At 46.1% G+C, this 24254-nt stretch overlaps 1 protein-coding gene across 1 annotated transcript in view; it reads right to left on the bottom strand.

The window, feature by feature from the left end:
• Nucleotides 1-24254, bottom strand: part of syne1a (spectrin repeat containing, nuclear envelope 1a) — a gene marked incomplete at its 5' end in the record, with an annotated part of 194546 nt that overhangs the window by 8480 nt on the left and 161812 nt on the right. Inside the window, 14 exons of the mRNA XM_083643019.1 lie at nt 2339-2550; nt 2818-2944; nt 3161-3294; nt 3859-3927; nt 4592-4919; nt 13062-13253; nt 14056-14193; nt 14484-14666; nt 15638-15788; nt 16038-16225; nt 17783-17945; nt 21598-21764; nt 22119-22277; nt 23116-23271. Coding sequence (XP_083499145.1) covers nt 2339-2550; nt 2818-2944; nt 3161-3294; nt 3859-3927; nt 4592-4919; nt 13062-13253; nt 14056-14193; nt 14484-14666; nt 15638-15788; nt 16038-16225; nt 17783-17945; nt 21598-21764; nt 22119-22277; nt 23116-23271 — 2367 coding nt within the window. The remainder of the gene's footprint in view (nt 1-2338; nt 2551-2817; nt 2945-3160; nt 3295-3858; nt 3928-4591; nt 4920-13061; nt 13254-14055; nt 14194-14483; nt 14667-15637; nt 15789-16037; nt 16226-17782; nt 17946-21597; nt 21765-22118; nt 22278-23115; nt 23272-24254) is intronic.

The raw sequence follows: 24254 nt of genomic DNA, 5'->3' as shown, positions 1-24254 counted from the left end.
GTCTGAACAATTATAGACAAGCTTGAAAACATTTCACACATGTGTTAGTGTTTTAGTAAGCTACAATATGAGGCTATACTGTTAGCATGATGTTAGCTCCAAACCAGCTATATGATACAAGTTTGTTAAAATGGTGGGGATGGGGTGATTTGTGCCAAAAGGCCTGGGTTAAGTTGTGCCAGTGCAGTTGCAGTTGATTTAGTGAAATTTTATTTCATTTTGTTCTTAAATGTTTAAATAGACCTTGTTGAAGAATATTGCAGTATTGGCAAGTGTAGCCTGGCTCTGTGATAGTTGATTTTGTTCATTTTGAACATAATTTTTATTTCTGAAAATGTTAAATATGTAGGTCAACTGCTGCTACTGTTTAGCCTGGTTTAACCCTGTTATAGTACACTGGACTTTAGTGTTATCTTTATTTTGTCTTGCTTTGATATAGCATTACAGTATATGAGATGAAAATGTTCCGTTTACTTCAGTAATCAATGGCACAATTTACCCCAACGTATTATCTCCAAAGGCACAACTTACCCCGCACCGGGGGCAAGTTGTGCCAAGAGACCACTTTTTTAAGAATAGCCATATTTTTTTAACAGTTTATTTAAGATCCAAAGGGAGTGTTCCCAGTGGTGCACAACATCCTGAAATATATTTACATATTGTAGTTGGAGGCATTACTGTCATGCCCTCACTTTAAAGACACCTCAAGTAAAAAGTGGCACAACTCACCCCACTCTCCCCTACTGTATAAAGTCTTGCATTACATTTAAATATGATATCAAAAAAATTTATGGACCAAATTTTTGTGGACAATATGATTTTGTAGTCAAAACTGTGCAGCCATAGTGCAGTGACAGCCATACACCAGAGGTGGGACCAAGTCATTGTTTTGCAAGTCACAAGTCAGTCGCAAGTCTTTGCACCCAAGTCTCGAGTCAAGTTCCAAGTCAAGACAGGCAAGTCCCAAGTCAAGACAGGCAAGCCTCGAGTCAAGTCACAAGTCAACACTCACAACTCCCAAGTCAAGTCCAAGTCATAAACTTTTAGTTTCGAGTCGTAAACAAGTCATAATGTGCTCTTCACCAAATGCAATGCTATTTTAACAAGAGTCATGAATGCTTTTTAAAATTAGTTTTTTAAACAACTTTGTTGACATTACACTTTCATAGTTTCATACTATCAGTCGTGTTTTATTTTTAAATGAAATAAAAAGATTAATGTAAAAAAAAATATATACATGTATAATGCACACTGTAGCTAAAAAACAAAGAAAAGCATCTCACGGATGAGACGACTTTTACTGCAGCACTGAAATATACTTTACTTTACTGAACCAGTGTCAAGTCAGTCAGAATGTAAGTAGGTCATCCGCTTGAGCTCTTTCGAAATAAAACCCTTGTAACGTTAACATTAATTTAAATTTTGAGTAATGGTTTACTAGCCTGGGTAAACCCATCCCCCACGTGACCTGCTCTCAGACCTGCTCTCAGTCACTAGTGACTAGTGACTGGGAACTGAGAGAGCAGGTCACGTGGGGGCTGGGTTTACCTAGGCTAATGGTTTACAGCCACAGTTTAACGCCATTATGTAATCTTAATATCCACATTTTGATACAAGGTTTGCTGCTTCGTTTGTTGAAACACCCCTTTCTCCTCCAACGTGCATCAGTAAGGCTTTTTACTTAAATTACATTATTTTGAAAGTTTTACCCGGAAGTTTCCATTTTCTTTTGGCTAGCCTGATGCTGCGTCTGGCAGATGTGGGAGAAGGGAGGGGGAAAGAGAACCCCCGAAGCCGCGGAGAAACTGAACGGGTCTACAAAACCAGGATCATCGCAAACCCGGTTTTATTCTTATGCAAATTACCAGATGCATGTAAACACAATGGGCAATTATCGAGGTAAGAGAGGTTGAAAAGTTGACTCGCGCGACGTTCACTGTAGCCTACGTTCATGTATTTGCAAAAGGCTGCGCTCAGCTCAATGAGAACAGTAGGTTGGTGAATGACTCCCTCCGTGGTGTCTGTATTGATTGTCCCATCTTGTGAGCGGCAGGCTTGCTGTAGCGAGTGGGTTATTAGTGTCTTTAAATAGAAAATAATAATCTTTGGGTTTGGAGGAAAGTATCAAGTCTTTTCAAGTCAAAAGGCTCAAGTCCAAGTCAAGTCATGAGTCATTGGTGTTCAAGTCCAAGTTGAGTTGCAAGTCTTTGTTGATTTTGTCAAGTCGAGTCTAAAGTCGTCAAATTTGTGACTCGAGTCTGACTCGAGTCCAAGTCATGTGACTGGAATCCACACCTCTGCCATACACACATACAACATAATAGTAATATACACACACCTTGAGCTTTTTGATTCTCTGCTGGATGGTGTGTATGTCAGTGCTGAGGTCCAGCTCTCGGAGCTGGCTGAGTTCGGCCTCGGACTGACCCAGCCAAGCCCTCATGGTCTGCAGATCTGAGATCAGCTGCTGCCACTGCTGCAGGTTCTGCTTATGCCTGTGCTTCTCGCTCAGAGACTGAGCCTGGATCAGTTCCCAGCGTTCGATCACACCTGCGGGGAAATAATCTGTTGATAGCTGATCCACTTAGTGCATACGAGTCACTTGTCAACAGCATAACGAGTTTCTAAAATTATATTTCACTTTGGTAGAACGTTTTCTATTTTTAGCATAACCATATCACTCTGGTGGGGTATGTGTGCGCACGCGTGTGTGTGAGAGTGAGTGAGTGAGTGAGTGAGTGTGTGTGTGTGTGTGTGTGTGTGTGTGAGTGAGTGAGTGAGTGAGTGAGCGTGCGTGCGTGCGTGTGTGTAACTGACGTGCGTTCTGAGTGTCTGTGCTGATGGGGTTGGTGAGTCCGGGCCTGTCATCCTCCTCCTCAGTCAGCTCTCCCTCTGCTCTCTTCACTGCGTCTATACTGCCCCGACACTCGCCCATCAGACGCATCTACAATGACAATAGCATTTAAATGGATTTAGATACATGAAAAAAGATTAAAACAATACATAATACAACAGTAAGTTAAAAGAAAATCTAAAACTAGCAGACATGAATTAAAAAACACATGAGAATGAAATGCAAACGGAATGTAAGAAGGTTTTATCTGACAGTAGTGATAAGGAGCAGTTACGTCAGACAAAACACGGATAGAGATGGACTCACATAGCCCATGTAGGTGGAGTCCAGTTCGGGGCTGGAGCTGTTGGCAGCAGCCTCTCTCTGCTGGAGGTGGTAACGTCCCGAATCCAGAGCCTGGTCCAGCTGCCTCAGGTGCGCCTCCAGCTGGCCTGGCTCGCCTGACAGACAGAGGGCCAAAAAATTAGCAAGGGGAACTTTTACAGGAAGATGGCAGCAAACCAACAGCTACAATTTCTACTAGACTTTGTCTTTAGCATGCTGTTGGAACAGATGGATGATGATACAAGTTCACAAAAGATGGTATGCATTAGTGTGATGTGGGAAAAAAATGGCAGACAACAACACAGAATTCATGTTTTAACAGATTAAACTGAGGTATTCGCTGTAGAACGTAAAACAACAAAAATATCAAACTAAGTGCATCCAAACAATAACAAAAATGCAATGGTGGAGATTAGCATTCCATGAACCGGACCTCTGCATGCAATGGTGCCATCTTTGAATGTTATTATGCAGGTGATGTTTATTGATGGTGATGATACATGCAACATGAGTGATGCTTACTAGCGTGGAACTAGAACTCTGTTAAGAAGTGTTTTTTTAGTTTGAGCTCGCCTCGTCGCATGCCATGCCGACTCATGCAATGGCGGTTCTCATCAGCATGCTACAGTTAGCGCTAGCAGTGCTTTAGTGCACGCAGTCAGGCTGCTGCTGCTGCCTACCAGAGGACGATCTCAGTGTGCTCTCAGTCAGCTTTATATAGGCCTCTGGGCTCTCTGGGATAACTACATCTGGGAAGAGACACACACGGCACGCTGCTTACTTTGTGGCTGTGACTGTATGTGATATCGCTCCTAATCTATTGCTTGGTCATTGAGCATTTCTTTTGTCTGATGTTCTTATTGTCCTTTATGACGACGTGATGATAGTGACTGAGCTGGTGTTGGCGAGTGTGTGTGGTTTAGAGTTTCTCCCTACTTGAAAAGGTAAGTCAGAGGCCTTCTTCGACAGAAATACTTAAATACAGCACAACACTGACAATATGTGTGTGTTTGTGTGCAATATCTGTCTTAATCTATTGCTTGGTGATTCGTGGCTTAGAAGTTCTCTTCAAAGAACTTGTATGTTCTTGTCTGTCTTTTATCATGGTCATTTCCCCTGCTGTTAAACTACCCCCCACCTCTGAAACTATTCTACCTATTCAACCTCAATGTTTATTCCTAAATTTGAAAAGCATCCCAACAAAAGGACAAAATACACAGTCAAATAAATGACAGTTGTTGTCATAATACGATAATATTAAAATTCCTCAAACGGCTGCTATCATCACCATTCTTGCACATCCTCAATTTGTTCCCATCTCACTGAAAACATCACCACATCACCCCCCATGCGTGTAACGCTGACTCGGCGGCACCTGTTCCCCCACCACACGGCCAGTGAACGTGGACCCACCTGACAGCACGGCGGCGCCCGTCCTGAGATACTCATCCTCCCGCTCTGGGCCGTCTTGGCTCCTCTCGGCCCCCGGGCTCCGCCCCCCTCCGGCGCTCTCCAGGTCTCTGCTGAAGTCGTAGTCGTGGTCCCACTCTAACGGGATGGAGTCCACGCTGGCCGGGGTGTCCCGTCCCGAGCGCTCGGCCCGGATCAGGGCGGCCGCGCCCGAGGCCGGCCGGCTGGACGTCCGGGGCAGGGAGGGGTCGCCCCACTGCAACTCAGACAGGTCACCACCCTCCTCCAGGTCCAGCTCTCTGTCAGAACCGTCCAGCTCATCATCAGCCAGCTGGGGAGGGAAGGGAGGGAAGGAGGGAGGGAGGAATGCAAGACAAGATATAACGGTGGAGCTGCAACGATTCATCGATTAGTTGTCAACTATTAAATTAATCACTAACGATTGGTTTGAGTAATATTTTAAGGCTGTAGTGCTCGTTATTTGGATTAAATTTGGTTGGGTATGTGGTGTATTCTATTTCTATGTGCTGTGACTAACAGGAAGCCCGTGTAGAACAGCCAATGGTATGAGTCTGGGGGCGGGATGTTATGGGAGTGTTGTTCCTACTTGCTAGAGTGACGGACAGTTCAAGACATGTTGCTACGCTAATAAACACATGATCAGTTCACAGTATATGTCTCACGTTGCTATTCATTGAACATTCGACATGGTGTCAGAAGTAATGCTGTGGAACTAAAGCGATCAAACGAGGTCTACCTTGAAAAAAAAAAAAAAGGAAAATAAATCGGCTTTATGAGCGACGGAGAAGAAGGAAGCGGGCAGCGAGGGGCAGGAGCTAGCATCATGGCTAACCCACCCGGTGCTACCTTTAGCATCCAACCGCCAGAGCCATTTGATTTTGCCAAGCCTCACGAGTGGACAAAATGGATACGGAGATTTGAGCGATTCCGTCAAGCAAGCAACTTAACTGCGAGCTCCGAAGAGAACCAGGTGAATACTTTGATCTACTGTATGGGAGACGAAGCTGATGACGTTTTGAGAGGCTTGAAACTCAATGATGCAGACCAGCGCAAATACATCACGGTACGGGATGGTTTTCAGTCTTTCTTTATTGTGAAAAAGAACATTGTGTACGAACGTGCACGCTTTAATATGCGCAAACAAGAAGTAAACGAGACTGTGGATGCATTCATTACTTCCCTGTATGGATTAGCAGAGCACTGCAATTATGGGACGTTGCATGATGAGCTAATCAGAGACAGGATTGTGGTAGGGCTGGCTGACACACGGCTCTCAGAACGCATGCAGATGGAGAAAAACCTAGACCTGGAAAAAGCCATCAATATGGCAAGACAATCAGAGGAGATCAAAAAGCAGCAAAGCACACTGAGGACTGATGCCAGTGGTGTGAAGCAGATGGATGTTAGCTCTGTAGACAGAGTGTTTAAAGGCAGACAGCAAAAAGAAAAGCCTAACTACATCAAAGCTAAAAGCTATGGAGCAAAGCCACACAGCAGTCAGAGCAAAAATCACACAAGCTCCCAGTGCTACAAATGTGGGGGTTCACCTCACCCTAAACACGAGTGCCCTGCAAACGATGCCAAGTGTCATTCCTGCGGAAAGAAAGGTCACTATCAGCGTGTGTGCCGTGCAGGCAAGGCTGTGCATGGTATCGAGGAAGAGGAGGAAAAGAGCTTCTTTCTTGGCTCTGTGACATCTGAGGACAAGACATGGACTGCTGAAATAAGCATAATGGGAAATAGCATCACTTTCAAACTGGACACCGGAGCGGATGTTACTGCTGTGTCACAGACTATGTTTAACAGCATATTTTCCAATGCACAGCAGCCTGTTCTCCAGAGAGCAGAGAGACCCTTACTAGGTCCAGGACGGATTCCACTGGACGTGTCAGGGTTCACCAGACTGCAGCTGAGGAGCGGAGACAAACAGACCACGGAGAAGGTCTATGTGGTCAAAAATCTGAGTACACCCTTGCTTGGGCTGCCAGCCATCATAGCCCTTGGCTTACTCATCCGTGTCGACAGCATGGACATGGACACGCTCAAGTCGAGCTACCCCAAGCTGTGCAGTGGGCTCGGTGCAGTACAAAGGCCGTACAACATTAAGCTTAAAGAGGAGGCTGTGCCGTTTTCCTTGAAAACACCCAGGAGAATTCCACTACCGTTGGTGGGAAAAGTCAGAGAAGAGCTCCAACGCATGGAAAAGCTGGGCGTCATCAGTCGTGTGGAGGAACCGACTGAGTGGTGTGCCGGCATGGTGGTAGTGCCCAAGAAGGACAGTGATAAAGTGCGTTTGTGTGTGGACTTGACCGGCTTGAATGAGTATGTGTGCCGCGAGAAGTACATTCTGCCGTCAGTAGAGCAGAGTCTCGGGACACTAGCTGGAGCAAAAATATTCAGCAAACTGGATGCTAACATGGGGTTCTGGCAGGTTCCACTTACGGAGGAATCAGCCAAGTACACCACATTCATCACACCCTTTGGCCGATTCCACTTCAACCGTCTTCCGTTTGGAATCGCCTCAGCACCCGAACATTTCCAGTGCATGATGGCAGAGGTCATAGAGGGGGTGGAAGGTGTGGTCTGCCACATTGACGATCTGTTGGTGTGGGGGCGAGACCAGGGGGAGCATGACGCTCGACTCCATGCTGTGCTTCAAAGACTAGTAAAAGCAGGCATCACCCTGAATGTGGACAAATGCGAGCTCTCCAAGAGTGAGATGTTTTTCTTGGGTCATATCGTTACAGCTGAGGGCATCCGGCCTGACCCGAGAAAGACAGTGGCCATCACAGAGTTGGAGGAGCCCACAAATGTTGGTGAGTTGAGGAGTTTTCTCGGCATGGTCAATCAGCTGGGAAAGTTCATCCCCCAGCTGGCGGAAACTGATAAGCCGCTCCGAGACCTCCTCTCAAAGAAAAACAGTTGGGTCTGGGACGTGGACCAGGCAATGGCGTTCGAAGCGTTGAAGACAGCACTGTGTTCTGCTCCTGTGCTGGCTATGTATGACCCAAATAGAGACACCAAAGTGTCAGCTGATGCATCCTCGTATGGATTGGGAGGCGTTCTTCTCCAGAGATGGGAGGAAGCATGGAAGCCTGTGGCTTATGCATCGCGTTCGCTCACTCCAGTCGAGCAACGATACGCGCAGGTAGAGAAGGAGGCTCTGGGCCTCACATGGGCCTGTGAAAGGTTCCGGGATTTCCTCATAGGGAAGCATTTCTGCCTGGAGACCGACCATAAACCCCTTCTCAGTCTACTTGGAGCCCAAGCACTGGATCTGCTGCCGCCAAGAATCCAGCGCTTCAGAATGAGGCTAATGCGCTACTCGTACAACATCGTGCATGTTCCAGGAAAGTCACTTTGGACAGCGGACACGCTGTCGCGTGCACCTGTGAAAACACGCATGTCTGCAGGAGAAAAGGAGCTGATGGAGAGCACCAACATATACGTGGACTGTGTCATGGAGAGTCTACCAGTCAGTTCCTCATACGCAGAAAACCTGAAAGAGCAGCTGAAAGCCGACAGTGTCTGCTCACGTGTAATGACGCTGTGCACTGAAGGATGGCCAGCACACGTAAAACAGGAACCAATGCTGAAAAGTTACTGGCCAGAGCGAGCTACACTCACAGTGCAGCATGGATTACTGCTGAAAGGCACACGGCTTGTAATACCATCAGCAATGCGCAACGACGTGCTAGCCAAACTGCACGAAGGACACCAAGGTGTAGTGAAGTGTAAAGCACGGGCTCAACAGTCTGTGTGGTGGCCGGGACTCAGCCAGCAAATAAATGAGATGGTACTCAACTGCAGGACATGCATACAAGAGCGACATAATCACAAAGAGCCGCTCATGATATCAGAATGCCCTGAGAGACCATGGCAGAAGTTAGGGACAGATCTGTTTGTCCTGGGAAGCGAAACATACCTGCTCGTCATTGACTACTTCTCCAGGTATGTTGAGATTGCTCAATTATCGCACACAAGGTCCACCGACATCATTGTGCACCTAAAATCGATCTTTGCCCGACATGGCATCCCAGAGGTCCTGATGTCGGATAACGGGCCACAGTTTTCTGGACAAGCCTTTGCTTCCTTTGCGGTTTCATATGGATTCAGGCATGTCACCAGCAGCCCAAGGTTTCCGCAAAGTAACGGCGAAGCGGAACGGGCAGTCCAGACTGTTAAAAATCTTCTAAAGAAGGCCGCAGATCCTTATCTGGCTCTACTCGCCTATAGAGCCACACCTCTCCAGAGTGGTTACAGCCCGGCTCAACTCCTGATGGGCCGACGTCTTCGCACCACGGTGCCAACCATTCCCTCTCAGCTGGATCCTGCATTGCCAGACAGCAGTGCATTTGCTCAGAGGGAGAAGGAGAAGGGAAGATCAGATGCTGCAAACTACAACAGGCGTCACCGTGCCAAAACTCTCAGTGACTTGCCACCAGGAGAACGGGTATGGGTCACCGATGCTAAAGAGTCCGGGACAGTGATTCAGAAACACTCCACTCCGAGGTCTTACTTAGTGGATCTACCTCAGGGGGTGGTGAGACGCAACCGCATGCACCTGATACCTCTACACACATCTACACAGGACAGAGGTTCTCCACCACAGTGTTCAGAGCCAGAGCCAACTCCTGAGCAGGCTCCTATGTCACCTGCTGTGGTACCCCATGCCGCACCTGCAGAGACTCCTTCTCTCAGAACTCGGTCTGGGAGAGCTATAGTTAAACCTAGTAGGCTTGATCTGTGAACTGGGGGTAAAAGGAACTTGGGGACTGAGGGAAAAAAAAAAAAGAGAAATATTAATGTGTGGAAAAAGAAAAGAAAAGTGAAATGTGAAAAACAGAAAAAAAAGAAATGTTATGTAAATGTTATGTGGGGTGATTTTGAACACTTTGAATAAGGATAACTTTAAATAACCGTTTATGTTTACAGGATTTAAATAGATACATTTATTTCTACAGAAGAGAATACTCATCTAAGTTTGACAAAAGAGCTCACTCTTTGTTTTCTAAAAAGGGGAGATGTGGTGTATTCTATTTCTATGTGCTGTGACTAACAGGAAGCCCGTGTAGAACAGCCAATGGTATGAGTCTGGGGGCGGGATGTTATGGGAGTGTTGTTCCTACTTGCTAGAGTGACGGACAGTTCAAGACATGTTGCTACGCTAATAAACACATGATCAGTTCACAGTATATGTCTCACGTTGCTATTCATTGAACATTCGACAGGGTAAAATAAAATATTAATAATCCGAAAATTATTAATATTTAATAAAATTATTAAAATGTCAAATATGTAATCCTTGATAAGGATTAACCTAGGGGCACCACCTGCTTGATTTTCGCAGGACCCAACCTTAATCACAGTTAGTCTCTCTGAAGTGTGAAGTCCTAAATCCTTAAACAGAGGTTCACCACAATACCACAAAATCACTGTGAAACAGTTGGATTCAATTAAAGTTGACACTATTTATTCTATGTAAAATAAAAGAGGAATATGGGCATTACAATCAACGAATTTCTTCTATAACTAAGTTACGTTCCAAATCATTGACCTGTAGGTATGGAAGTGCGTGTGTGTGTGTGTGTGGGGGGACTCAGGTCAGGTCTTAAGGCTGAATTATACTCCAGCAAGCTCCGTGGGGGTGGGGCCCCGCGAGTCTCTGTGAGTCACCATGCAGACCTCGCGCTGGGGCAGATGCCATTATACTCAGAAAGTGATCAGCATGTATTGTACAATGGTAATAGTGAGAACAGCCTGTGGAAAAGTCGCAATGAAACGCTATTATGTGCAGTACTGAGTGCGCTTTCACTCTCAAACGACCCCACATCAGCACATGAAGGAATCACCAAACTTGTTTTTACTGAAAGCCGTTTTAGTTCTCAGCCCTGATAGCCTACTCTGTGCTGCTTTTAATCTCTCTCAATAATGCTCAACATCTCTCAACACAACACATTTACTTGGTGAAATGACTAAAAATGAACAGTTGCAAATCAAAGTTTATAGCCTACCACATGGGTCAAGAAATGTGGCGAAAACACAGCTCAGTGTTCAGGGCTCAGTGGCTTGAAAGCGGACATGTTTGGAGAGAAGCCGTGCGCTGCTCGCGCTGTTAGAAAAAAAATCATGCACAAGGCGAGCGCCAGACGGAGGTAGCGCCCAACCCAATTCAACACTACAGCTGTGCGCTGGCGTTTAACTAGTGACGAATTGTGGCGTTAGTCTTAATGCCTAGATCTGCTCATGCAGGATCGGAGGTGGTCTTAACTAGCATTCAGAGATTCACAGTTTCATGCACATTTATACAGTCACAAGCTCCAAGTCATACCATTCCGTTCACAGTATTAAATCAATTCACAATATTAAATCAATATTAACAACAGTTCTTCTTATGCTAATCAATCCTAACTTCTGCCCGAACCAATAAAGGGAAAAATTAGAGCCAGTCCCTTACTCTTTGCACAAGTTTGAGTTCGGTTTGCAGGGGTCTCTTTCCAAGCGGTAGGAGACAGTGGTCTGGATGCGCGTCCGCTGTCCAGACGAAGAGGAGAGGTGAGGGAGGAACAGACGGTCGGTCTCTGCGGGCCAAGCTGAGGCACCTTTGGTCTGCTGGGGGCCGGCGATGCCGGCTTCGGTGAAGGAGAGGATCTCAGAGCTAGCTTAGCTCTGGGCAGATAGCCTTAGCCTGAGGTGGCTATGCTATTCTTGGGTCCAGAGGAGTGGGGCCTTGTTCCTCTCTCCCTGTGGTACAGACGATCCTGTTGCAGCGTGCAGCTACTTAGAACTGAGGTTTGAGTGGCTGTCCCCTGAGCACAGTGGGGGTTCAGGGCGTGTCTTTGTGGTAGATAAGCCACTCAGCTCAAGTATCGGCTCCTCTTATCTCACTTGCAGACAGGAAAGTTGGCTTTGATCCCCTTTTGTCACTTCTTGGTAACAAAGGAGTGGCTCGCCCCCCCTGTCGTTTTATAACACCAAGTGGTGGAGTCAGTGTGGGGGTAGGAGTGTTGCTCTGTCTCTCCACGCAGAATGTCAGTTTGTGTGTCCCATACAGAATGTCAGTTCTCACTCAAATATCTGGCCCCAACAACGCAAAGGAAAGTAAAAATTCTCTGATCCCAGCTTCTTAAATGTAAATATTCTCTGGTTTATTTACTCCTATATGACAGTAAACTGAATATCTTTGGGTTGTGGACAAAACAAGACATTTGAGGATGTCATCTTAGGCGTTTATTTTATAGACCAAACAACTAATCGATTACTCAATAAAATTATCGACAGATTAATCGACAATGAAAAAAATCTTTACTCGCAGGCCTACTACTTAGATATACGTATGTCACTGACTTTAAAATAAAGTCTGTATTTAAAATAAAATCTGTAAAGTTTAAAAATGTTCCCTTCTTAAAGGAGACAGGCCAGCCTTTCCAAGAGCGCAGTGTGAGAGGTCCTGTGAGGTGAGCGTGTGTGTGGTACTGTACTGTTAACCTGCTAAAACATGTGTGTGCATTCCGTCTCTGCATGTCAGCCGGGTGTGTGTGCGCGCGCGCGTGTGTGTGCGTGTGTGTGTGTGTGATTGTGAAGCTATGCTGGACATATGTTTTCACCATTCATGTCACAGGTGGTATAGGAGGTTGAAGTATGAGTGTGTAGTGTGAGTTTACAGCCATGTGAACACACTGAGTCAACTGTAGTGAGCGTCTCTGCATGCGCTTCATTCCTCTTGACACTCCATTAGCAGGGAAAATGTTAGGTGGAAATTCACGCTTCAAAAATAAGTGTTTTTTGGGGGGAGAAATCATCTGCTACTTCTGTTTAGGAAGATTAATTTGTTGTTATACTAGTTTTTGATTATTGGAAACTTACACCTACGTCTCATTCACAGAGCTATGCGAATTGCCCATTCATCATCATTGCCATATTAAATTTGTCCAAAAGCTATTCTTAGATGTGGAATGAAATTTATTTTGGCAGCAAATTATGCTGCTATGACGCTTTGCAAATATCTGGCATGTTGGTTTGGCTTCATTCATTTGATAAGTTTAGTTCCAGCCTTTCAGTGTGTTTTGAGAAATACAGTATTGTTTGATGACTTCCAGTGTTTGTGTATGCTAGCCTGTGTGGACTGGATCTATGATACATGTGAATGCACTACATGTGTCAGTCATTGCATACCGCATACCATGTGGAAATATTCTTTAACATGTAGCATCGTAATGTCTTTGCATATTGCCGCTGTCAGGTGAAAACCTTGTCACTATTTTGTATATGTTTGAGCTGTAATTGAAGTATTTTAAACCTTTTAAAACCAATTTCAATGAATTCAAAAATGCATGGTTGAAAACAAGGTTCTATTTCTGAGACTTTTCCAAGACACTTCTTCACCCGATATATGAGTATGAACGTAAGTGTGTGGGCATATTTGGGCATATAAACGTAAGTCTTTACTCACAGGCAGGCGTGTGAGCTTCTTGTAGTATCTGTCGACCCGTCCGAACACCTCCTGGCAGTACCTCTGCAGCTCCTCCAGCTCCTCCTCGATGACGGCCGCGTCCAGAGGCTCGCTCTTCTCGATCAGAGCCTCGCCCTGCCTAAACACCATCTCCATCTTCCCCGTGTTCAGACAGATCTCCTGCTGGAACGCCTGAGCACGCGCGCGCACACACACACGCACGCCCATGCATACATACACACACACACACACACACACACACACACACACACACACACACACACACACACACGTGCGCGCCCATGCATACATACACACACACGCCCACGCATACATACACACACACACACACACACACACACACACACACACACACACATACATCGCAGGGTCAGAGCGCAGCACAGAGGAGCAGAATATACCCATATAACCCCAACTGTTTATAGTCTCTATTTATGGCTACAGTATATATTCCCTCCCCCCTGCTATAATCTTTACGTATATGAAGCTATGAAGACCGCAGACATAAATACAATTTTGCAATTGCAATTTTGCAATTGAAATTGCAATTTCATCTTATCTCATCTTTAGAATAGAATAGAATAGAATAGACCATTTATTGATAATTGTGGACCAAAGGATCATATTCAACTAGGGAGGTATTAATAGAGGCTTGTTAATTTAAGTTAAGTTATCCTTTATTTGACCCTATGGGGAAATTCATCCTCTGCATTTGACCCATCCTCTACTGGGAACCTTCCTAGAACTAGGAGTAGTGGGCAGTTCAGTCCAGTTCTTTTGCCATTGCCTTGGTCAGAGGCACTGACAGGAGTATTAACCCTAACATACATGTCTTTTGGTGGTGGGAGGAAACAGCAGCACCTGGAGGAAACCCACACGGACACGGGGAGAACATGCAAACTCCACACAGAAAGGACCTGGGACAGACCGGTGAATCTTGACTATTCACACTTACACTTATTCACACTCTTACCCTGAGCTGTTTGATCTTGGCCTGGATGTCACACTCAGAGAAGTGCTCGATGTTGGTGAGCTGTAGGTCCATCTCAGTCAGCCACACCAAGATGCTGTCCCGGGACGTCTCAAACTCCTCCCTCTGGCTGATGAAGTGCTGTGCGAACAAAGGAAGAGAAACAACCAGTTAACCACTTAATTGCCTTGTAGATTTCTGTATTTACCTTCTGAACTGGTTTATTTCCCAAGTAATTTAAATGTGAATGGTGGAAGGTGGTTATGGATATTACTAATACTGCCTATGGCAAATTAAATGATTTGAGAGGTAATGGAAATATCCTGGTACAGCAGATTCACACACCCTGATTTCATAGCTATTTCTTTCAAACCCTTCGAAGGTATTAAGCAAATGCTCAGTGCTGAACCTCATGGCCCCAGGCAGCGTACCTTGAGTCTGCGCAGGATGGAGGCCACCCTCTTCTGCAGGTTGTCCCATCGCCTGTTCCCATCGTGCACCATTTCACGCAGGCGACAGGAGGAGTCGGTGCGGTTCTCCCGGGCCAGGCGGCGGTACTGCTTGTTGATCAGCTCCAGCTGGGTCAGGCACTCCTGCACCTGACGCTGGAACGCCTGCAACACACACACACACACACACACACACACACAAGTTAGTGGGCATTCACATTGAGTCTGGCGCTCCAACAATTAGCGGAGGACAATGAGACTGTGGCTACAGCGTGTGTGGGGCAGACTGTAGTGACACTCCCCCCCCCCCCCCCCCCCCCCCCCCACACACACACACAGCAGGGCTCTCATCTCATGTAGCCTATTGTTCAGAAGGAAGCGAGGCACACTCACACACACTGCTGCTTATAATATTAATTCACTATAGGATAGTAACCGCTATCAGCGGACATCAGTCTCTCTTACATCTTCACAGTTGCTAAACAGCGGACTCGGGGCGTAATTCACCTGACATGCTGGACAAAACGTGGAATGTGAATCCAATGTGAAGCCATCCTTACAGCTATGAAGACCGCAGACATAAATACATACCAGCAGTTTTAGATTTTAAAACACACTGAGCAACGAATGAACTTTGGCAGCTGAAGTCTATGAAGCTATTTTCTATTGGCCTGAAATCCTAAAATATCCTGAAAAATCCTCTCCTCTCTGTGTCATGAGCCGTTTGAGCGGTCGGGCACGTGCACGGCTCACACCAACAGGCCCCGGCCCCTGAGTGCCTGCAGGAATGTGCACGTTGATGGACTGCAGCATCTGCAGCCGAGCAGACCGGCACAGACGGGTTTCTGTAACCCCACACTCCTTCTTGCTCCACTGCCTTCTGCATATCAATACAGTTTGATGGAATGTATCTCACACGGCAGATTGAAATGGTGCAGGAAACATGCAAGAAGAAAACACACACACACACACACACACACACACAAAACAAGCATGCATGCATCAAAAGACTATTACTTTTAAAACAAGACAAGTATCGTGCTCTCACTGTCAGCTTGCCTCAGCCACACACACATGCCAGCACAAAGCAACTCACACAAAAAAAAAATCTGATAATGAATCTGTAATAAACACACCTCAAACTTCTTGAGCTCCTCCTTAGCGACGGTATAGAGAACTCCAGAGGAGTTGGGCAGAGCTGCCGTCCTCTCCGACGTCTTCAGCCACTCCTCAAACCTGGAGTAATCGTCCAGAAACTTCTGCCACAACCGCCACGTCTCCTCAATCCTACACAGGAACAAAGGTCAGATATGAGGGAAATAATGTCATACAGGAAACACTTGTTCAATTCTTCAAAAAGAATTGCGCTAAAAGACTGGAAAGCACATCAAGAGTGCGTGTCCGAAACTGGCCAAGTCCATTTTGCCAGTCCAGTCCAGTCCACTATCTCAGAAAGTCATGCATGACTATGCATGTATAGTTTTGCACGTGAACATAGTAAGTAGACTATGCAGTATTTATCCAGGAGGCACTGACTTGAGTCTCCTCTCCATGGACATGGCGCAGATGTTCCTCCAGCGTCTGTCCAGCCCCCTGGTGGCCTGCTGGATGGAGTCGCACTCTGTCTCGGTGGAGCAGGCGTCGCAGTCGTGCAGCAGGACTTCACACAGGTTCAACACGGACGCCACGCCCGTGCTGTGTTTCTCTATGTCCCTCTGCAGGTCCTGGAGACGAGGCAGAAGAAGAACTACATTTGTGCAGTGCTTAAAGCTTCTATGTGGAGCAACATTTATGTGGTAATGATATATTGATGTTAAAATGCTAGATATACAGTAGTAGCACCTTTAACAAAGTTGTTGAAGTGTTGTTATTAAACTTACTAACAATGAAGGCTTCAATAAGGCCTCCTTAGCAGAATGGAATAATCACATTAAGATGATTCAGATGCTTTCACGATGGAAAAAGAAAATGGACAGTATGAAAAAAGAAAGGGGCAAAAAGAGTGAAAATGAACTCTGTTTCAGGATGAAACTATGTCTTGCAAAAGCACATCACTTTCTTGCATTGTCGTGAACCGTTTTTGTTTATCGTTTTTCCGACCGTTAAACGCTGGAAGTACGCTGGGAAGCGCTGATCTCGGCGCACAATATAACAAGGAAGCAGTCTGAAACTAACGTTAGTTCAGTGTGGTAGTAGCTTGATAGCTGACAGCTAACATTAGCAAACAACACACATACAGTGATTTAGCTCAACACTCACCAGAAATATTAAGTGTCTAGCCAATCTGCTCCCACAATTGAGCCTTTCTGTCTCTGTTGCGATAGTGTCTCCATGATTAGTTGCCAGAAAAGGAGCACCCGACACCAGCGTCTTTCTGAAAAGTTAAAATATTTTCAGCTGGAAGCGCTGGGAGTCGGGCGCACAAAAACGCTGGAGTGCTCTGAAAATAGACGCTGGGTGCAGGGCACTTTCTCTAGACGTCCGTGTGTGCCCGCATATGCTCTCCCCCCATTGGAAACTGAAAAAAGGACCCGAGGAAAAGACGCTAGGTCGACAGCTCGACACAGGCCCTAAGGGCAATAGACCTACAATGATCGGATTGTGCAGCTTGGTTTCTCCATGTGAAGAAGGAGCGCTGCAAGAACACTGCAGTAAGAATACAGCAAGCCTGGTGAACTGTATACAGTACATGTCTGGTGAACTGTATACAGTACATGTCTGGTGAACTGTATACAGTACATGTCTGGTGAACTGTAAATGTCTGGTGAACTGTATACAGTACATGTCTGGTGAACTGTATACAGTACATGTCTGGTGAATGCCAGCTATGGAGAGGAAGGAGGTCACTGGGGTTTCAGAAGCCAGTCCAGATTTAGACCTGAATCTTGGGCAGCAGGAAGCACACGGATATTCAATCCAGCCAGGGAGCCATGCTGCTGAGTCATAGCTTGTTTGTTGAAGTGTCACTCGTTTGTTTTTTCCACCAACTCAGTTTGAGTCATGCGAGTCATGTTCAGTAGCCCTTTATTATTTACGTTCCCGTTTGCTCCAGTGTTGTTACTGTTGTCAACATCGCGCCACTGACATGCCTTTTGTTTTGGCCGCTACATTTTTGTCGTGGGTGGCAAGTTTGTCTGCCGCTTTGGCAAGTCACCCAAGAAATGTGATCGGTGAATATTGGATTCCACTGACCAAACAAAAACAAACCAGTTTAGTTTTCTGCCTTGTGTTTGTGTTGGTGTAGTCTGCGACTGTTTGTGTACAGAACCCGACTACTGCACCTGCTGCTGGTTGAGTTTCCTCTGGATCTCCTGGTCGTCACAGGTGTCGTAGACGATGGGCCTGGACAGCTCCGTCTCGATGTGAGCCAGCCAGGCCCGCAGGCTGCTCATGTTCTTATCCAACTGCTGCACGGCCACCAGGGTCTCCCTCAACTTCTTCACCCTGGGAGGAGGAGAGACAGAGTCACAGAGGAAGTCAATAGATGCAACGTATTCCGATGAAACGTTTCATTATGAGATCTACAAAAATTATTTTTCATGCATCATCCTATCAGTCCTAGCAATCAGTGGCACTGCACAAGCCCCTGTATCATGAATTTGGTTGTTATGGTTAGTTGTGGATGTTATGGTCATTCGCATTCAGGGTTGAGGTATGAACCTGGCTCCGATCTCGAAGCTCGCGTTGTCGCAGGCATACTTGTAAGAGTATGTCGGAGGTCCCTCTCTCCCATAACCCACTGGCTAACTGGATGTTGGCCAACACCTCCTGGAATAAATATGCAGTGGGTCGAAGCCCACCTTCTAAGCTTGATGGCCCAAGCCCGCCTTGGATTCCTGTTCCATTCATCCTGGTTGTCCTCTTCCTTAATCCTGGATATTGAAGCCATAGACCAACAACCTAGAACTCTGTTCTGTGCTCATATTTATATCTTGGTGATGTCATAACTCCCGTCACAGCCTCGATGATGTCACAGATTGCATTGTGATGTCATCGACGTCTAGCATTGTCTGAGCATTGTCTGAGGTTAGAGAGGCCATGCTTTTAGAGAAGCCATGGTTTTAGCAGATATTCTGAGGTTAGAGAGGCCATGCTTTTGTTTAGGTCTGGGTTTGGTGGGAGGTGTTGAAACCTTGTTTGAACCCCACACAGCAGCTGGGAACCATTTTGGACCTGCAATGCCCTGATATTTCCAATCCTCGCCATTGCAAATGCAATCCATATAACGTTTATAAACATACTTGGTTAATTTAGCCTAGGTGCATACATCAATTTCCTCAAGTTGACCAAGCATTTAGCGCCTCACCCTAAAAAACAACAATAAAGTATCTCACCCTGCAAAGCAATGCAACTCTCACTGTCCCACCACAGAGACTTGTTAAAAATGAAGGCGGGGGCCATTCTTCATTACATGCACTCACATACTACCAACACATACATTTAGCAGGGCAATGGCACTTTAGACACTTGGTGTTATTATGAGACCGCTGCACTGGTCCAGGCACAGATGCTGCACAAGCCAGTGGTGCTATGCTGTAGCTGTATTAACTAGATTAGATTGTGTTCTAAATATGGGCCATCAGAATAGCATGTATTGGAAAATGTAAGCCTAGTGTTCATGTCTCACAGTGCAGCTGCAGCATATTGTATGACACAGTACTCTGGTTGTTTCATTACAGGATAGTAATACCGGTAATATCCTCTTGTAATCCCTGTGATTGAACTGAATCCCAAATAACCCACTGTACTGTACACACCAGATCTGGGCTAAATAGTAACTGCAAGTAATTCTTAGTGTTTGTTTAACTCGCTTGCAGTACAAGATGGGAGGACTTTACTGCATCAGGATAGGTCAGTTAAGTGTCAGGTATGATGTTAATCAGAAAAAGATGCAATACTTTGCAGTTTTTGTGAACTTTCTGGTACTTGTTGTATTGTCCTATGTGGCAAACCGGATATTATACTGCAAGCAGGCTCAAATAACAGAATCATTTCCAAAATACTATTGAAACAAGGTCTGGCACCCTTTCTCAAGTCTAAAGAGTTTCGATATAGAGATCAATAATGGAAGATGTGCACTCAAGCACAAAGCTCAAATCGAAAAGGAGCTTGAGAAGAGAAGGAAAACAACAAGCTCCATTCTTAGTCTCAATCCTGTAGTAGCTGACATAACAGAAATCATCACAGAGAGTATCCGACATGTGCCGGCATTCAGTTGTCATTCAGCTAAATTCAATTGTTCTTTTACGGCATGGCAGGATCTAGTAAAGAAACACACAACACAATAGAATGTAGCTACGGCGCATAGAGAAATTCACTTCATTGTCTACCATCTTCAAAGTCAAAACACAATTCCAGCATAAACTCTCAAGATCGTCCTGCCTGTTGACATCGCAGTCGCATTCCGGCAGATCCGAGTCCTCGCTTGGGCATCCTGCCATATTATCCGCCCCTAAATCCAAAACCATGGGGGTGAGGAATTCCCAAAGTCAACGTTAACGTCAGGAAGCGTTACTACAGTACACTGTAGCTCGCTCGCTCCAAACACCCTTCGCTTTCGTCTGAGCGCTCCGAATGGGACTTTCTCTAACCCCCCTTTCTATGGAGGAGGAGGGGGGAGCAAGCAGGTAGGTGTGGGGTGGCATGACACAAGTGTGACTTATCAACTGTTGCTCTCCAAGGTTAAAAAAAGAGAACCCCAAACACGTGTGTGTGTGTGTGTGTGTGTGTGTGTGTGTGTGTGTGTGTGTGTGTGTGTGTGTGTGTGTGTGTGTGTGTGTGTGTGTGTGTGTGCGGCGCGCGTGTGTGTGTGTGTGTGCGCCTGAGAGTGACAAGTGCTGCTGTTGCTAAAAGGAGACTTACAGTCAGAGGCATGTGCCACAGAGCTGGCCTGTGGCTGCTGCAGAGTCATACAGCAACTGTGCCTGGAGGGATCGTGCACAGCAAGAGGGGAGCGTCTCCCAATAAAAACGTGTTTACACGTGAATAAAAGATCCTCGGTTCCTCATCATCAGTAAAAAAAAATAATACAAAAAATATATATTATCGATGGATTCCGCCCCAAGTTGAGAATGTTAAAAGGACGTTTTCTGCACTTTGCGACAGCGACAAACACTCTCCCCTTGTTTTTCAGGAAAGGACGGATATATACGAGGCTGAGAGACTGCAGCTGTCTGTATGAGGTCAGTGGCTGTCGCACCGTCCCTCCCCCCTCCTCCATTCGAGGGCAACAGCCGGCAGAGAGCGAGGGGGGACGTTTGGGTCAGTCAGAGGCAGAGTTACTGCAGGGTCAGTTAGTTCACTTTCAATTCACTCCATTCAGGAGCTGGGGTTTCTTTAAAATCCACAAATGCAACATAAATATATTTATTCCATCTTGAATCAAACTATTGAGACTGAATCAACCAATGTATAGTAGTTGCACGGTGGGTTCTGAATTGACTGACTCAAAAAAAGATCTGACCCCCAACACTGGCCGAGTGCCAAGAAGGAAGAGAGAGACAATAGAGCAATTAGACCCCCTCTCCCCGCTGACACCAGCCAGGGAGTCAGGAAATGCCTCAGTGGCATTGTGGGAAAATAAGGTCCCCTGGTGTGGTGGAATGACGTGCAGGAAACCATGGTAACGAATCCAGGCATGCAAAAGGCATGCCTTCAACAATGTACACCCTTCTCCACTAGGAGGAGTGATGCACTGTGGGACGAGAGAGCGATTTGGCGATGTTACCGTGCACTTTACATCCATTGACGGAAAGCACAGAGCCAAGACTTCTTGCTGTGTACAATGACTCAAACTAAACTCAACACTTTCTCCATTCAACACAAGCGTCTTTGAGTTCGGCAGAAAAGCGCTATATAAAACCTATGTATTATTATTTATTATTAATGTATATCAGTAGTTGGGTAACATTATTATGCAATGTGCTTGATTTCATAATAATATTTATTGTTACTGGTTCCTCACCTTTCCCAGCTTGCCTGAAAACCTTTCTGTCCACCCTCACAGAACACACACGCCACTCTATGCCTGGTCTTGTCCTACTGTTCCACTCCACTAAGAGAATGAAGAAAGCTGGAGGGTTCATGTTGCACCTACCGGGCAGCGATGAGGTCCAGCAGGTGTTGCCAGCGCTCGCTGACCTTGCTGAGTTTGTGGTGGATCTCAGCGGCCTTGCTGTCCTGGCTGGCCCGGGACAGACGCTCACCCATCACCTGCAGCTGCTGTTTGTTCTCCTGGGCTACACTGATCTCCTCCTGGTAGTCCTGGTGGAGAGAGACAGAGCACAGCATAGCTTGAGATAGGGAGGAATGTGTGTGATACTGGTACTGGGACCAATTGTGTACAAGCCATACAACAGTCTTGAGGACATAATTTACTGTGATTATTGGTATTGGTGTTGCAAAAATCACAGCAGTAAATAAATATATAAACCAATCAAACAGTGCATGCACACAGCAGTGGCCAAAACCTGGAAAAGCCAGAGTCAAAATATCTGAAAAAAGTCTACGACTATAACAATCTCAAGGCCGGATCGGACTGAAGTACTACAGCCCTATCTGTGTGCTGTGTGTGAACCTGCATGCATTTGCTTGTGCTGGTTTGTTTGCTGAAATCACCTTGCGCAGCTTTTCGATCATCTCCTCGATGCTGATGTCTCCATTCTGGGACACCTTGCTCTCCATCTGGGTGAGCCACTCGCACAGTTCCTTGTTCTTCTCATTGAACACCGCCCACTCGTTCAACTTCTCACTCACCTGCTGCCTGCGCAGGGAAAGCTGGGGGTGGGGGGGGCAGTCAGATGGAGAGGGGGATAGGTGGGAGAGAGAGCAAGTAAGAAGATGAGGAAGAAGAGGTTGAGAGGAAGAGCAGGATTGGTGGAAGATAAACAGAAGTGGCATAAAATCAGAAGGGGTCGGAGTGCACAGTACAAGCAAAAACAAGTCAAGAAACACTAAATAAAGTCGCCCACTCAAGCAGCAAACAGCATATGCCACAGTCCAGTTAACACTTCTTATCCCCTCTCCATCTCAACCAAACACTCTTCTATTATAGCCTCTCACAAAAACCCTGTTGATCCTGTGAACCCTGAAGTGTTGCTGAGATATACTCAGGTAGCCACAGGTACGCCTGCTGAACTCTCGTCCTGTCAAATGTCCCACAAAGCTTTTAGCTTAGCACGGTCTATCTTCAGCATGGCCCGCTGCTGTGCGACACTGTGCACACCGTGTCCAAGCCAACACTGTTTAACGTAGATACATACGCTCTCTCTGTTGATTTTACCCACACTGTGGTTGCCTCATCTCACTGTGGCATGCCCCAAGGCACAAAGGCAACTATATGCACCTCTATCTATCTTCTATATATAAAATTGAGTATGTGGGCGTTAATTATATGTTTGTATGTTTCAATTCTGTGTCCGGCCACAGCTATGCCGTTTCAAGTGCAATTGGGCTGAAACTTTCAGGGGGTGTAAAGGGCACCAGTGAGAGTGACCTGACAGAGCCGTATTTTTTAATTAAGCTAATTAGCTAATGATGTGATGTCATCAGTGATGATGTCAAAAGTGATGTCATAAGGGAATAAAAAAAAAAAAAAGTTTGTGTGTATCTCTACCTGGTGGCAGACCTCCTCCCACTGGCACTGCAGCAGCTGGAGGCGTTCCTGTAGGACGGTGATGTCATCGGCACTGACCACGCCCCCCAAGGAGTCCCTCAGCAGGAACAAGGAAGTGAGGTCATCGGTCCAGCTCTCGACGCTGCTCTCCAACTCCTGTAACCACATGACAACCAGGAATACATTATCTCCACGACAATAAGGGCAAAGGATCCACACAGCCATGAAACATGAAGTTGGAGGAGCAACGAATGAGAGAAAATATCCCTACTAACCAACAGCCACAGTGAAGTAGAGCAGAGAAACATAGAATGTGCAGGGCTAGTGAAGCTCAGCTGTAGCTGCACTACCAGAGGAAACAACCTACATCAGACCTTCAGCACAGACACCTGACAAACTGACTGTTAATATATTATAGGAACAGGAAGGCATGCCATAAAAAGCTATGTACAGATGTATTCTAAATGTCACAACAATGCAGTATATGCTGTGGCATTCAGAAAATAACGACAAGGCAACAGAAGCATCCAACCTTGCATCTCCTCCTCTGTCACTGTGACGGCTTTGCTGTAGTGCAACGATCTCTGCTTCCGGAGACTGTCTCTCTCTCTCTCTTATGCAACACGCACAAAACGCGTGCGCACACACACACACACACACACACACACTCTCCTCGGGGCAAATAAGGATACTCTCTCTGTCTCTCTTTCATACGCTCTCTCTCCTCCTCTCTCTCCCCACCCCCTCTCTCTTCTCAGCTAACAATGTGCAGCCCCCATGTTCCCCGGGGAGCTGACGGCTTGTCATGCATGAAACATGACTGCACGGCAGGCGCAGACCCCCACACAAATCACAACAGCGCGTCCAGAGGCAGACGCAGACCCCCACACAAATCACACATGATGACAGCTTGAGCGAACCGGGATGCTGTAGCTACAAGCAGCACTGTGGTAGCGTTTCTGTGCCGCGGCAATATTGGTAATTCCCCACCAAGGTAGGCTCAAATGTGTCTCTTTTTTTTGTTATTGTTGATGAATTACAAAAATACACTATATGCTGGAAAAAAGGAAGGGAACCTTTTTGTAATTAGATCAATATCAGACATGCTAAATCCCCACAGAACAATGAGACAGAAGCTA

The sequence above is a fragment of the Poromitra crassiceps genome (assembly GCF_964638095.1).
Source record: "Poromitra crassiceps genome assembly, chromosome: 9".
In the NCBI taxonomy this organism is placed as follows: Eukaryota; Metazoa; Chordata; class Actinopteri; order Beryciformes; family Melamphaidae; genus Poromitra; species Poromitra crassiceps.
The sequence above is the reverse complement of the archived record's forward strand: the minus strand, read 5'-3'. Positions and strand labels throughout refer to the sequence as shown.